Genomic DNA, 15,790 nt, shown 5'->3' with positions numbered 1-15,790 from the left:
AGCTTCCGAGGACCGGTTTCTGGCATTCCAGCCGTCTTCAGCCCGGCTTGCTTGAATCCAGTAGCAGAGTGAGCAAGGGACTCACGTCTGAGCATACCCTGCCACACTTATGGCAGCCAAAAGCGGTACAAAAGGTGGTGGTGATGGACTGAGCATCTGAACCATCAAACACTCACACCCAGTCAACAGAACTGGGTTTAATCCATCACCGTTCTTTAGCCCACTCTGCCACCCCAGTTCAGACATGGCCATATGCAAATCAGTCTGACCCTGTCCCTCATGGGAACAGTACAGCCCGAACTGCCAAGCCATGCCTTCCCTGGACTGGAAACAAGCTTCCTAGGACCGGTTTCTGGCATTACAGCCGTCTTCAGCCAACTGAGGAGAATGGCATAAGTGCCAGTGACAGAATGTTACTATGAGGCGTTCCTCTTAGGATCGCACCTGATAAATGTATTTAAAGAAGCCCTTTAAAAAGGCTCCATTCTGGCCTGTTACCTTTTAGGAGCGAAGAGTAAAGGTCCTGCTTCATGGTGATTCTGACTGCCTTCTTTGGCTCAGCCAGCTTTGCATTGGCCTTCCAAAACTGCATTGCCCCAAACTCGGTATGAAAGTACGTTAATTACTCTATTAGTGTGGGTAAATCCTGATAGAACCAGGCAAACACTATTTTTTGTGAGGACCGTTGTATTATGAGGACCAGTCCCGGTAGTTTGATAAACTACTATCGAGCGAGTGAATCAAAAAACTAAAAGCGCAGTTATATTTGCCCTCAACTGTTTTATAAACTACCAGAGCATCAAAGCGCGCATGGAGGTAGAATAGTAAATACACACTTCATTATGGTCAATATCCAGTCCTCATAACAATAGGTATGATATGGTGTGTGAGAGTGTGTGTGCGAATATGTGTGTATTTATTTGCCCTCAGACAATTAGCCTTGTGTGATTCAAGGTGACTTTCCTAGACACAAAAGATTATCTCCAAATTGTACACAGTTAAATTCAATGGTCTTTGCTCCATGAAGACACTCACCTTCAAACATACACTTCCCAGTTGCATCCCCCATATTAAAAATGCCACCCAGTTTCTTGTTCCTTAATAACTCTTTGAATTGTCTGTGATCCACCCAAAATATTAATGTTTGCACCACCACACAAAAGTGTTGACAGTCCTCACGGCGGAAAGCACCACTAAAACCTTTCTCTTGAAAACCAATATCTCAATTTAGATTCCATTGGCAAATTGATGCAAATCCATTGACATAAATCAGAATGTCACCCATTTCATATGTGCACCAACATTTACAGTGATCACACTCTGATGTCTCTAGTATCAATGACTCAGTGTGTGTGCTTCACTTAAAGCCTTTTTTTATCTCACTCCTTTCATTCCTGCACTTTCCATTCCAAACAAGCATCCGCACCTTTCTTAAGCAAAGTCCTTATAGTCTTAGTGCTTTCATTGTAGTTCTTGATCAACCTGGCACACAACTCTGCGATGCCCAATAATACATGAGCTGGTCCAGAGACTACACATTGGGATGTCATTAACTATATACAGCTCTCACTGGTGAAATATTAGTAATGTACTAGTGAGATTCAATTCACCTGTACATGGCAGTAAATCCAGAGTAATTGAAACAATTGAATCCCACAGAAGTGCGATGATTGATGTTGGGGAAGGGATGACTGTGGACAATGAAAAACTTGTTAAGTCCTCTCTGGTCCACTCACAAACGTGTAGCGCCTAATAATTTCCTTGCTGTCACCATTTGAATGACCAGTTTCTTTGCCTCCATAGAGCTTATTACACGAGAAGCAAAACATCCTCATCAAGTTTTATGCGCAATTAATTTTATGACTTAAACGCAATGGAGTATTAGGCACCTTATGCACTACCAGATCTGTATGATCCTCTCAATAGGAAGACAAAACTTTTCAGGCAACCTAATTTATTGCTAAACGCTTGATGAAATATTCATTGACTATACAACGCAGGACTAACCCTACTCCAAGAACACCATTCTCACTTCCTTACACTTCATTTCTTGAGGATGACCATTCAGGTACAATTGTTTTTAATTATTTTTGTCAAGGCCACCCAGTACCTACTTCCTGGATTCATTGATGTACACCTTTGCCATGGTCTCACACTCTCCAAACTGACACATGGCTTTATCACTTTGCTCTTTGGGCCGTCTACTGGATTGTGTACGTCAATATAGTAGGATGGGAGAATTATTGATTGAATAGCACCTTCCTTGAGGGACATGCCAGACACAAGGTCAAAAAGAAGTAGTACTCAATGTGAATTACTAATCAACTTATCCAGAAGGATGTATTATGTCTCAGATCAAACCATAGACAGACTTATGTATGGATGTGACATTTGTAACCCAAATCCTAAATATAATTCATATTGCAATGTGTTATTTATTTATTTTCATGCAATAATTCAGGGTTATAAAATAAACATATGTAATGCTTAACAAAACATCAGTGTTGGGAGCTGCTATTTATTATGGCTGAAGATATGCCAAGGACTTCACCCCGCAGGGTAATCATACAGGAGGAAAGGAGGCACTGTAATTATCATGATGAGATGTATTATGTCATCTGTTGGCTCCTGTTTGTGTGACTGGGTGGGGTTGTCAGTGCGCTTATACTTTTAGATAGGAAGAGAGCCGGATACCCTCTGTTGTTTAACATAAAGTGCCATGCAATTGTCAAGAAGGGGTTAACATGCCCATGGCCTAGGTGTATGAAGAGAATTTATGGTTTGTAATGTCAGTCTCTACAACACCCAATCAGTATTCAGAGTCATCCCTGTAGCAATGCCGACAATGACTAATAATTGAAAACCTGCTGCCAACACCAGCGATGAACTTGGTAAATCCTGCAATATGAAAAGAAACAACTGTAACAAAAAGTATGTTTTGGATCAGAACAGTGTTGGAGATGTAATCAGATTTGGGCTAGGTTAATATAATACTAGAGCCAACCAAATGTTACGCTGCCAGATGCCCTTAATGAGGAAAGAGGATTTTAACAAACTGTACTCAGTACCGGAGAACTTCGGTCACGGTGTAGTGGTTGCTTTCAAAGTCTAAAATCTGGGCATCATTTTAGCTGTAAGGTTATAGAGTTGGATGACAACAATCTCTGGTGTCAAAATTTACAATATAGGGTACAGAGTTAACCAAAGTATTTCAATTATCTCTCCTAAATATCAAGTGTAGTTGGTGAGACCAAGGAATTATAACTCCTACACACTGCATCCTGTGGTAACATCTGGGATGAATCCTATTTGTAGTTCTCTCCATTGAAAATCTCCCTCTTCACAACTGGAATAAGCCTGGAGCACCAGCTAATGGGATGTAAGATGTACTTTACATATCCCATAGTAAATAAATATCAGGGGACCAACAAATGCCTATTGGAGGAAAGGGTGGCCAATATAGACCCTACTGAGTCATAGAATATGTTTGAAGGAAGACAACAAGGTTATCCTGTGTCCTTGATGAGCATATGTCTAGAAGCGTACCTGCAGTAGTTGTGTTCTCCCAGACCACCTTCTCCGTGAGGATATTTCAGGGTATTGTAAGGGTGCTGGAAGGTCTCGTTCCAGAAGAGGCACGGCTTCCCGCCTTGTGGGGATGTTTGAGTCTGGGTCCCTCTGTAATCTGCACCGTTTGCCGTGTAGCAGTCTGAAAATGCATATAAATATGAAAAATATAAAAATAAAATACTCATGAAGAAAAACCTGTTCTTAAACATTACAAAGATGTTCAAATCATAAGATATAATTTTATAATAGTCATATATAAGAATCTGACAATGGACCAGCAGATTTTAAAAAGATCACACTTGTACCTAGGTCTGGGAGTTGAGCTCCGCTCGAGGAGTTTGCAGAGTTTTATGCACTCCGCGTTCCATGGAGCTTGCGGAGTTCCCAAAAAACTTTGCGTAGCGTAGCGGAGCAGAGTTTTTTTCTTCACGCGTGTTCATCAATATCAAGTTGGCGAACATGAGTGAGGAAAATCCACCTCCCGGCGAGATTACCTTGTTCACAATCGTCAACATAGAGTTGGCGAGCATGGAAATGCAACCTCATAGCGAGATTTCTCAATGCGGGCGGTGAGATTTCTCATTGCGAGTGGTCGCGTATGCTCGCGACCGCTCGCATTGAGAAACTGTCCGTTTGCGTTGAGAAAGCTGCTGCTCGAGTAAAATCTACTCTAGCAGCAGAAAGGATGCAGCACCCACTTGCGCTGTGTATGGTGTCATTTGCGATGATTGCACAGTGCGAACAAGCACCTGGCACTGAAAATCATTGCGAACAGCATTTATCTAATGCACTCCGCCACTTGCCGAGCTCCGTGTAGCGCGACAGAGGTTTTTTTGCACTTCCTCCCTAAACTCCGCCCAGGCTTACCTGTACCTCGGAATTCAGTGGCAGTTTAAAAATGTACAATATTGTCTGAAAGAATTATCAGAAGATCGAATTAGATCCATGTTGGGTATAAACAAGAGAGCAGTTCTTTCTACAAGCTGAGTCTGTCTTTTTTAGTTTTTATAAAGGCTTTGTTGGAAAAAAAGAGACAAGCTGAGCCTATTAGTGTTCTATTTAGTATACACTCACTTTACATATCCTCTATATGCTCCTATCTGGCTACAACATCCTCCTGAGCAATTGTGTCTAGGGCATCGAAGGCAAGATTGCTGCACTGCCCCCAAACTCCATAGATAGTTGTCATTACTTGATTCCTCTTCTTCTTCTTCTTGTTAAATGCATCACAGTCAAGTCTCCATCTTTGCTTTCACGGTCTTGTATAACCCGCAAAAACACTTTCACTTCTTCCTCTCAAAAGTCATGGATCTAGCCAACACCCCATGTCCACCTCTTTAATTCTATGCACATTGGCAAGTTGATGACCACAAATAATAAAGACACCATGTGGTGAAAGATACAACCTCCAGTTCTTCCAACAGTGCCTCATTCATACATGAATGAATGAATGAATGAAGTCCATCTTATAATGCGCTACTTAGCCCGAGGGGCGTCAAGGCGCCTAATCCAAAGGAGTTATCCACATAACAAGCTTATTGATAGGCCTCAATAAAGCACCATGTTTTTAATGCTTTCCTAAAAAGAGGCAACAAAGGCTGCTTCTTTATGTCGGAGGGGAGGGCATTCCACAGACGGGGGGCTACGGTGGCAAAGGCCCTGCCTCCCCATCTGACTTTTTTGGTACGTGGGATGCACAAAAGATTCTTGTTTGAAGAACGAAGGCTCCTACTAGGAGAGTATGAGGTTAACAGAGATCCTAGGGCATCAGAAGGTCCTACCACAAGTGCTCCAAAAACCAAGCAGAGGATTTTGAACAAAATTATCTGCTGGATCGGGAGCCAATGGAGGTTCTTCCTGGCTAAGGTGGCAGAGAAGGACTTAGGAGCATTTAACACAAATCTCGCTGCAGCATTCTGCACGCTCTGGAGGCGTTGAATAAGGCCCTTGTTAATGTCTGCATATAGAGTGTTGCAGTAGTCTAATCGTGAAGACACCAACGCGACTACAGTCTGTTTACGAGCCTGGGGGGAGAGATAGTGAGCGATTCTCCTTAGAATCCTAATGACTCCCCAACAGGTAGCCACCGTTCGATTTACCTGCAAGTACATAGGACAGGCCGGAGTCCTGACACCCTCTTCTGTGAGTATACAAAACAGTGATGGATGGAATGCTTGAATTAATCTCAGCCACTGGTAATCACTTGGGCCACATCCCAGTCCATAGTTATTTCGCACACCATGCCACCTCAGTTTGGACCCAACTTCGTGGGCAGAAAATGATGGATTGTGATGCAGCTCCGAGCGATTGCCTGTGGGTGAGATTAATTCAAGCCTTCCATCCATCACCTTGTTATTTTTGCTTTTGACTCCTTTCTGTGAAGCGCCAGCCTCAGAATTTCTAGCACCAACCCTTCATATGCTATGACCACTCCCTGCTCCAAATTTTTGCCCTCACTACTCCACAAATGTTTCGGTGTCTATCTCCAGACACTCACAATCTATGGTGGACCCTTGCCACACTTTAAGAATTGCCATTTTTATCTAGGGTTGGGAGATGCACAGAAGTTATTGACCAGGCCAGATATTCGCAGCTCCAGCCCGGAATCATGAATTAGTCTGTTCAGCCAAATTGTAAATGTAAATGTATTTATATAGCGCTTATGACCCCTGACAAGGCATTGAAGTGCTTCACGATTTTACTCTTATGAAGAAATGACAGTTGCTACCTCAACCCCTCACTCCTCTCCAAACCTCTTGACATCTCTGCAGTGAAAGTATGGTCTCTTTCGTGGACACAACAGTCACTCACCAAGCTGGCATACACATATCTTAATCCCTGCATTATAGTATCAATGGTGTTGAGCCCCACCATTCATCAACATTAATAACCTAATGGAGTGCATTGCTATTTACATGTATTGTATAGCAGTAATCATCAAAAATGTAATAACTTCGGCATCGCCCTCTAACTTCCGGATTGCATCGAAATGAGCCTAAACGATTCTACCCATCTTATAACACAGCTTGCCAATTCATTTCTCTCATCTGGTGAGGTCTCCTCGGATCTCCAGGACACCAACCCTGTCCACCCCAGCTATGGAAATCAAATGCAAACCTTACCATGCTGTTACCTGAGCTGTGACCTCCCTTTCCAGGTATGATCTTTGAGACATCAGTAACTATCATACTTTCAATATAAGTAGTAAACAAAGTCATAATTTCTGATTATTTGGTCTGGGTTCTGGCCACAACATGATGCCGAAACCATCTACATGAATATCAGGTACCAGAGTCAAACCTCCACCATGCTTTCTTATTGACCATCTTGAAAAATGTCCTATGAAACAGGAGGCTGGAGGAAGGCACTGGGCATGATTCAAATTCTATCCAATAGGAGAAAACGCCGTCCTAATGGCCATCACCAGAGAAAAAACATTTCAACTTAAAACACACATTTGGGAGAAGTGATACTTGAGGAGAGGACTTTTTTTCTTTTCCCAGAGTTTTATATAGCGCGAACTTGACCCAAAGGTATCAGAGGGCTTTACATGTTCACCAGTTGCATTACAGACCGACACATTCATTTTTGTTAGGCATGGGGAGATTAAGTGATTTGCCCAGAATCACAGGATGTTTAGTGCCCCTGCTGAGACTCTAACACAGTTTCCCCGTTTGGAGATTCACCGCCCTAGCAGTTAGGCTACAGCCTCTCCAGATGGCTATGCTACACTGAAAGCCCACCCAACCGACATATATTTACTATGTGGAAAAATGTTCTTCTGCTCACCCACTTAGTCACATAACTCAACACACAAGTGTCTGGACAGAGTGCTCCTTCAGAGTACTTATACTATGTTTGCTATTAATAGGCGGCACCTCCCAGTGTCAGAGTGGTGACCATGGCACAGTTTCAGGCCACTGCCATGATAACAGAGGCTCTGCTGAGAGAGAGGAGACAACATTTCAAGCATAGTAGCAAGTCTCGATAAGCAACAAAGGTTACACATTCAAAAGTTTAAAAAAGACCATTGGTTGCAATAGTGCGGCGAATAAGAATAATGCCACAATTGGCAATAAGGCCGTCACAGATATTGTTGCCAACACTGGGAATAGTGCTGACACTACAAAAAGTGCTGACAGTTGGAATAGGACCAAACTAATAAATAGTGCTGACATTCCAAATAAAACTGACAGGGTTGGGGGATGCTGATACATAGAATAATGCCAGGCACTGGGAACAATGCTGAATTTGGGAGTGTGTGCTGACATTTGTGAACAGTGTCAGCATTGGGAATATTGCTGACAGAATGGTACTGACCCATGCTCACTGTGTACCGCTTTTGGCGTCTCCTTGCTGGGACCCAAGCTGAGGCTGACATTGTTGTCGGGGTGACCTGAACCCACTCTCAGGTATTGTCCTCAGTACGGCCTGGGTCAAGGGGTGTAACGCAAGCTCCTGAGGCACAGGGGGCGCCCCACCATTCGGGGGCTCCCCATTCAGCCCAGTGTCAATGAGTATCTGAGAGATATGGAAGAATGAGTGGGCCCTCACCACAATTTGGCGAATGAATGTATCATTTTGTGTTGCGCCACTGGCCTGGACAAACAGTAAACATTTCGTTGTGGCTTAGGCCTGCACCCAGGTTCGAGCCCCGCTCCCCGTCCTGGGTCTGTACTGTGGCTCATCTGGAGCGCATTCCTTCCCGCCACGGTTTTTTTTTACGAGAGACTCTGTAACACGTTAGGAGAGAATGCAGAGGCACCTGGGACTCATTTCACAAAGAATAAAATTCAGTGTGTGTTTTTAAGTGGCCCTTTTATTTCAAGTTCATTGTCTTTGACTCGCTTCCAGTACCACCGCCTCCCCTCTCCCCGCGCCCTGGCTGAACCCCGCGCGGCTCTCCCGCGCTCTCCCGCGCTCCCACGCGCTCCTTCACGGATTGGACCGCTGCCACCTGCGTCCAGATCTCTATGACCCCTCGGAGGCCGCAACCTGCACGAAGGGCTCGTGCCGGGGCAAAGGGGCGCAGACCTCCCAACAATAGGAAGTCGGAAAAACAGACATTTCGGGTCCAAAAACGGCGGGGGCCTCGAAACAAGACAGTTCAATCTTTCAGCAAAAGGGGCGACTTTCCTCCTTCTAACGTCTCTGTAAAGTCGGTGGGTCTGGGGCTGGTTCAGTCACACGTCAGACATTCCTTAGCATGTAGTTGGGTTTGCATGAGTCCTACTGACCTGTACAGTGTCCCACGGACTCGGAACTCTGTAAGGCTGGTAGGGCTGGAACCGACTCACATGCGCATCATACTTCCCTTAAAATGTGGCTGACTCTTCATGAGCTCCAAGTCTGTTGGGCATTCTCCAAACAAACCTACACTCAACTAGACATCTTTTCCTAAATACATGGAGACGAATGCATTTATGAGACAGTAAAATAAAATACATTAACTTCCCTTCAAGAACAAGTTCTACTATTGAAGCTGACGTCTGGCTCCTTTCAAAGAGATTTAACTATTTCCCAGAACACCTAGTAAGGAAGCCAGAAACGAGCTCTGAGCGTGGACGATTTTATTAAACTGGCTCTGCTACAATAAGTGTGTGGGTTCAGTGCTCATTACAACTCTGCCTGCAACAGAAGGTTGTCAGCTCAGCCCTTCATCCTGCCAAGGTCGGTTGAATGTGTGCCAATTACGTACCAGTACTACCTTAAAGTTGAGGATGCGTTGAAAGGGTCAGATGGAGCCTTAGACACTGGAGCGAAAAACGACCTCAGCTTGCACGTGGCTTCTGCCTGTCAACACGCTCTAACCACATTCACCAAAAATTGTAGAGAAAGAATTAATCTTTGATGCAAAAAGGGCGACAGAAAAAGATATCCATCTAGTGGCTGAATTGTACAATGAGAAACAAGAAAACCTGTGATCAATCCTAGCTGCCCACTGTTGAAACTGTGAGATCCTTGGCAAATATTGTATTTCACTCATTCTCTTTTTCGCAAATTTTTACATAAATTAAGAGCACCTTAAAGTACATGAGTGCTGGATGTGCCCAGTAAAAAAAAAACTTCTGTCTTTGATTTAACAGACCATACCACTGCTCCATCTATAATAAGGGTCTAGGGCACATTTAGGGTATACGTGGCAACTGTCTTATCTCTTACTTCCCTATTGGCATTGTCCCAAGTATGTTTCCCATCCCCTTCACACTGGTGATTATATATGTCTCTTTGCAATACCCCCTTGTATATTGCCCATCAAGTGTTCTCCTGTAACTTTGTCATTCAATTGTAAATCCTCCCTAGATGACCATAAGCCATGTTCGCACTATATAAAACGATAAACAAATAGATGAAACATGCAAATCAAACATCCCCTAAAGGAATCATCTCACTCTGTGGAAGATAACAAGGAGTCCCAGCCTGCTTTGGCTTGGTTGGACCTCTCCTGTATGTGTGACGTTTGTCTCAGTGGTCTTCGTGCCCTGCTTGGCGACAGCCAATAGGAGCATTTATGAAGGGAAGAGAAGTGAAATAATGTCCAGAAGAAGGGTCAGTGCATACTCCCAATGGGGAAGGGAGATGAGTGCAGGAAGGACTTTACCGTAAACATAAGTGTTTATCTTGGATCCTACTCTATTTAACTTGTGCATCAGACCTCTTGAAGTCACAATGAAGACATTGGAGATTCTTTATCATCAATATGCTGATGATACTCACCTGTATCTAAAGGTTTCCCACCCAGCCAGTACTCTGAATGCTGTTCAAGATTGGATTTCCACCCAACAATCAAAAGTTTGCATATCTAAAACAGAATTGCTCCTCAGTTCCTCCCCCAAATTCTCCCCAGCCAGTTTACTCCTGGATGAACTCAATCAGTATCCTTAACTTGTCCGGGCAATTTGTCGCTTCATTCCACAACAAGATCTTAATACCCTGGTACAATCAGTGGTGCTGTTAAGTATATACCACTACAATTCCCCCCTGACTGGTCTTCAGCCACGGCCTGTGCACGTAAGAGCGGTGGGGCAGTGGGGCCGGATTGCGATGGGATTCGACAGATGACCACGACGGAAAATTAAATAAATAATACATTTTCCCTTGTCTGTCGAAATCCCCCCGCACCCTCCCCACCACCCCACCGCTCTTACCTGCATGGGCAGTGGTTGCTGGTCTTTGGCGAAAGGCATCTGATGCCTGAAAAAGCAGTTCTACATGCGGAGGCACGTTTCGATCCAGGGCTAGAAGGAATGGGTCTGGAACTCTTTACCTCTGGGCTTCCAACTGCACGAGTGACTGTCTTTGTAAATGTAAATGTAAATGTATAGGCATTTATATAGCGCACTACTTACCCGTAGGGTCCCAAGGCGCTTCGACCGCTGCGAAACCCTTCCTGGCTTCCCTGAGAGATGGTCCCTTAATGGGTATCTCCAGGGTGAGACCAGGCATCCCCGGCGGTCTGGTGGGGCCGTTAGTGAAGATGAGGCAAGCTAATGCCCAGAGTTGCCGAGTGTGATCGCTGATCAGAGTTAAATCTGAACTGAAAGTCTTTGTATTTGAAAGACATTTTAGTCAAGTGTTCTTGCCCCTACCAACTGCACCAAGACTTGGATGTTGCATTAAGCGTGGCCTTTAGGTTTCTCCATTTGTCTCAGTATTTTATGATACTTTATTTAGTCTCGTACCTCTTTACATCTTGTTGCTCAGTATTTTTGAAAGCTGTAATTTAATGAGTCTTTTGCAATATTATATTTCTATTATAAAACACTACAAAATCTTTCAGTAATGTCTGTGCTACATAAAACAGCACAAATAAATAAATAAATTAATTAATAAAATAAAAGAAGCAGGCCTCGTTTATTTCTGCTCAGGGAAATAAAGCAGTATTTTGTCTTGTCTTCCACCCCCCCCCAAAACTGTACAGCTTGGTGGAGCTTGAGTCTGTGGGCACAGGATGACTGGATCAATCACTCGACACACTCACGCCTTCTTCTTGAAGGAGAGTCAAATTAAAAACATAAAACGTGATGCAAAGCGTGACCTGTGTCTAATCCATCCCCGCTAACAAACAGTTCAATGTGAACTCTATATTAAACACATGAGGTGCTATGCATATATTGGCCTCTCAGCCCTTCCCTCTTCACTCAGTGGAGCCACCAGCACTGAACAGCTGGACATGGCTGACCAATGGTTACTTGGCCGCCTGCAGCAGAAGTAGCTCAACAGCTCTGCTGCTTCTCACCTCACCCATTGAACAGCTCAACTGTGTCTCGCCTACTGAACAATTCGACTGCTAATCGTCCCCACGCCTTCAGAACTCTTCCGCTGCACCTCAGTGCTGACCAGCCCCCAGCACCTGAGCTAGAGAACAACCACACTTGCTACTCAGCTTCAATGCATCTCATACTTCTCCACAGCACCATAACTATACTTACCAGCTCCAGTGCAACAGATATACTTGAACACTCCATCCCAGGTCAACTGCAAAGCATCTAAACTCTATCTCGCTTACTCCTTAGCAGCTCCATTGAACCTTACCTCCTGCTACACAGCTCCCCTGCAGCTCACTCAAATAATACCTCCACTCCACCTCTACTGCTGCTGAACAACTCCACTGCACCTCACCTTCGGTTGAACAGTTGCACTACACCTCTCCCGTTGCCAGACACAGAACTATTGCTTCTCAGCAGAACATCTCCACTGCACCTCACCTCTGCTGCTCCTGAGCAACCCTACTCATCTCACCAACTGCACAGTAGGTGCACTACACAGGCCTAATGTTCTACATTGGAATATCTCTAGCTCTATTCCTTTTTCCTTGCTGCTGAATAAATCCACTGTACTTTACCAGCTGCTGAAAAGCTATAGCGCAGCTCCTCTGTACCTCCCAGTGCTCCTCATCTGCTTCTGTAACAAGGGATATCACAACAGCTCTGCACGCTTCAGGTGTGCCTCTCACTCATTCATTGCTGTCTTGGTTTGATCATTGGGTATTAGAATGTACTTCTTCAGTTTAGACCCATGCCTGGGGTGTGGACACTAAGGGTCTGATTAAGATCTTGGCGGACAAGATACTCCATGACTAATGTGACGGATATGATATCCCGTCTGCCGCATTACAAGATAGTGGCATTGTAATTTGGAGGACGGGAGTAATGCTGTCCGCCAAGATTGTAACCAGGCCTTAAGTATTGTTGTGCTTGTAGGTAGTTAAACCAGTCGACATTAAGTATGTGTCAGAATCAGTGGATTCTATAGTGTTTGGTAACAGAAACTTGGTTAAATAGTCCCAGCTAAGGATATGAGACAGAAGAAAAGACTTGGCAGTTTGACCAAGTTAGCCGTAATATTTACTTGGACAATTTATATAATGAATCAAGCATAAAAACAATGTTCCTCCAGAGGTGGGTACAGTTCAAGCCCTGGCTATATATAATGCAGATTGCATATTGCTTCTGAGTAATGCTCCTATTGGTTGGCAATGGTCCCAGGAAACTTTGCTTCATTCAAAAAGCAGAAGTAGTTGGAAAAAGTTACACAATATTGCGAGCTGGATCTTCCATACAACTGACACCTGACCGGGAAGCAATAACATGACAACAAAAATCTCCATATGTGGACATCTAGGATTTCCCAGAAGTTTGGAGATCTCCCATTAAAAACATACAGCTTGTCAAGCATTGATTATTCCACTCATGTAATATGGTTCTCCTTTATGGTGAATTATGGGAGGTTTCCACTTAAATCATGTGGAAGGGCCAATATGAAAAGAATATATTGGCAAGCAATCTGCTTATTTATTTATTTATTATAGTGTTTTGTATAGCGCGAACGTGACCCGTGGGTATCAGAGCGCTTTACAATAAGTGGTAGGTTAAAGATTAACAAATATAGAAACATCTAAGAGCAAACAGATATGAGGTAAATAATTATAAGGCTTTAGGAGAGGAGAGTATCTATATATATACATAACATGAGCGTTAACATTATGAGATAGGTTAAAGAATAACAAGTATAGAAGACGATTTAAAAGCAAACAAATAAGAGGTAGGCAATTAAAAGGCATTCGGGCGGTGAGTATATAAATAAAAATGTTCATATTATCATGAGGTAGCAGTGAGGGTACAACTAGGTCCCAAGGAGTGACTCCTGTCCCGAGTCATCGTAAAATATTAGTGTATGATCATGTCGGCGTCTTTCCCTTCTAGCGACGTAGATGCTCTGTATCAGGGCAGCAAGATCCTATCTATGCTCAGCAGTCTTCACTATGTAAGGTATTTACTCATCAAGATGCTTTTCACTTCCCTCTTAAATGTAGCTGTATTTTGAATCTTTCTAATGTTAGGAGGGAGTGAATTCCAAATTCTGGGGGCTGCTCCCGAGAACGCTCGGTCGTAAGTTTTTTTTTTCTCCGGAAAATGGCTGGCCGCAGCAGCAGCTCCTTGGCACTCCTGGCTGGTCTGTTTCCTCCTGATAGTTCAATTTTCCCGGCTAGGTATCTTGGTGTGTTGTAGTGGAGCGCTTTATGGGTGATACACGCTATTTTTAGTTGAATTCTGGCTTCATAGGGTAGCCAGTTTAATGCTTTCAGGTGAGGAGAGATATGGTCGAATTTCCTCGATCCAGTGATAAGTCTTGCCGCTGCGTTGAGACATGCTTTTAGTGGTGCTATGGATGTTTTTGGTAGACCGGCTAAAGTGGTGCATCCATACTCGATCCTTGATTCCCCTCCCCCGCTAAGCCAGGGGCTTAGCGGGGGAGGAGAGGGGAATGTCTGCCCTGGGCAGCACAAGTTTTGGGGGCACAGCCTCCCCCGCTCTTGTCGTCGTGGGGCAGAAATAGTCCCCCCACCCACACACACATACTCCTCAATGCATTTGTCATGGCCGTGGAATGGCAAACAGAGAAAACTCAGCAGCAACCTGCTCCCTCTCTGCTCTTTACTGTGGCTGCTGCGGGCGGCAAACGCTGGGACCGCCACGGGAGTCCAGAGGGCGAGCTACGCCACTGGTCTCAGCTTCTGTTGTTTAACTTTATGGTTTGTTAGAATTATCCTACTCAATTAGGAAGCGACACCCCGAGCCGTATTATACATAGTACGCTAGGGGTGTACAGTCATTTGCAGTAGCTTTTTGCGACCCCCGTCTCCTGGGGCACTTCGAAATTACAAGAATCCGCAGACACTTGTATGGCCCCTTCAGTAGTATGGATCTATGCAGCACACATCTTGTGTTGGCATGACCTCAAGGCAGCGTTCTCTCATTTGCATGTGGGGTCGACACCATGCAAATGAGGGAAGCCTTGGTGTCGGCTCCATATTACAGACACCAGAGAGAGGTGGCACAAAGACTGTGCGTCCCCTGAGGATACCCTTTTGAAGGAGAGGACATGATCCCATGAGGAATCCACCTGCTGGCAGGTGCAGTCATGTACTCTACCCTCCTGCAATGGGATCCCTGCAGTGACCGGTGGATCAGCAGCCTTAAAGAGCCGAGCTGCCTTTCACCCAGGTGTGGTGCATAGTGCATTTACTATTGCTATTTACTATTGCGCTGATCCCTGTCCTGGTCCACCCATGGTGCGCCAGTTAGGAGTGTGTCACATCAAAAAGATACACTGTGCCCAAACAATATATACTTTGGGCCCTGAATGTTTTACTTGGCGAACTCCGGTATCAGTATATTTAAAGCTGACATTTAAGTAGTAAATCAAGTGGGATTGGGGAGACTTATTAATCATATGATTTCCTTGGTGCCAGGGGTATTGTAGCTATGGCTGTTATATATTACCCACGGAGAGGCCCTTCAAATAGAGAAAACCTTTTTTACCTCACTACTGGCAACCTCGTGTGATGCGCGGAGGTGATCACGGTTACAAATCTAGCAAATGGTGGCCACTAATTTAATCTTTGTTTAACATAAGTAGCTCTTCTTACAGAAATAATAGAGACCTCTGTGTTAGTATCATTAAAACGTTCATTGACCTCCAAGAGTCACCCTCAGCCACGCCCCATAAACCACTCTGAATGAGGTGCTGACAGCCTCATAAGGATACAAAATAAGAACTTGCTGTTTCAGAAGGCATAACTCTTCAAACTAGACACAGGGCCATGCACAAGCACCCTAAGATATGAAGCACCATGCACAAGCACCCTAAGATATGAAGCGCCATGCACAAGCACCCTAAGATATGAAGCTCCATGCACAAGCACCCTAAGATATGA

General features: G+C 44.3%; 1 protein-coding gene across 1 annotated transcript in view; it reads right to left on the bottom strand.

Moving 5' to 3' along the window:
• Positions 1-15,790, bottom strand: part of KREMEN1 (kringle containing transmembrane protein 1) — a 363,157-nt gene that overhangs the window by 200,489 nt on the left and 146,878 nt on the right. The window contains exon 2 of the mRNA XM_086943299.1: positions 3,547-3,709. Coding sequence (XP_086799425.1) covers positions 3,547-3,709 — 163 coding nt within the window. The remainder of the gene's footprint in view (positions 1-3,546; positions 3,710-15,790) is intronic.

The sequence above is a fragment of the Lissotriton vulgaris genome, chromosome 11, assembly GCF_964263255.1.
Source record: "Lissotriton vulgaris chromosome 11, aLisVul1.2, whole genome shotgun sequence".
Taxonomy (NCBI): domain Eukaryota; kingdom Metazoa; phylum Chordata; class Amphibia; order Caudata; family Salamandridae; genus Lissotriton; species Lissotriton vulgaris.
The sequence above is the reverse complement of the archived record's forward strand: the minus strand, read 5'-3'. Positions and strand labels throughout refer to the sequence as shown.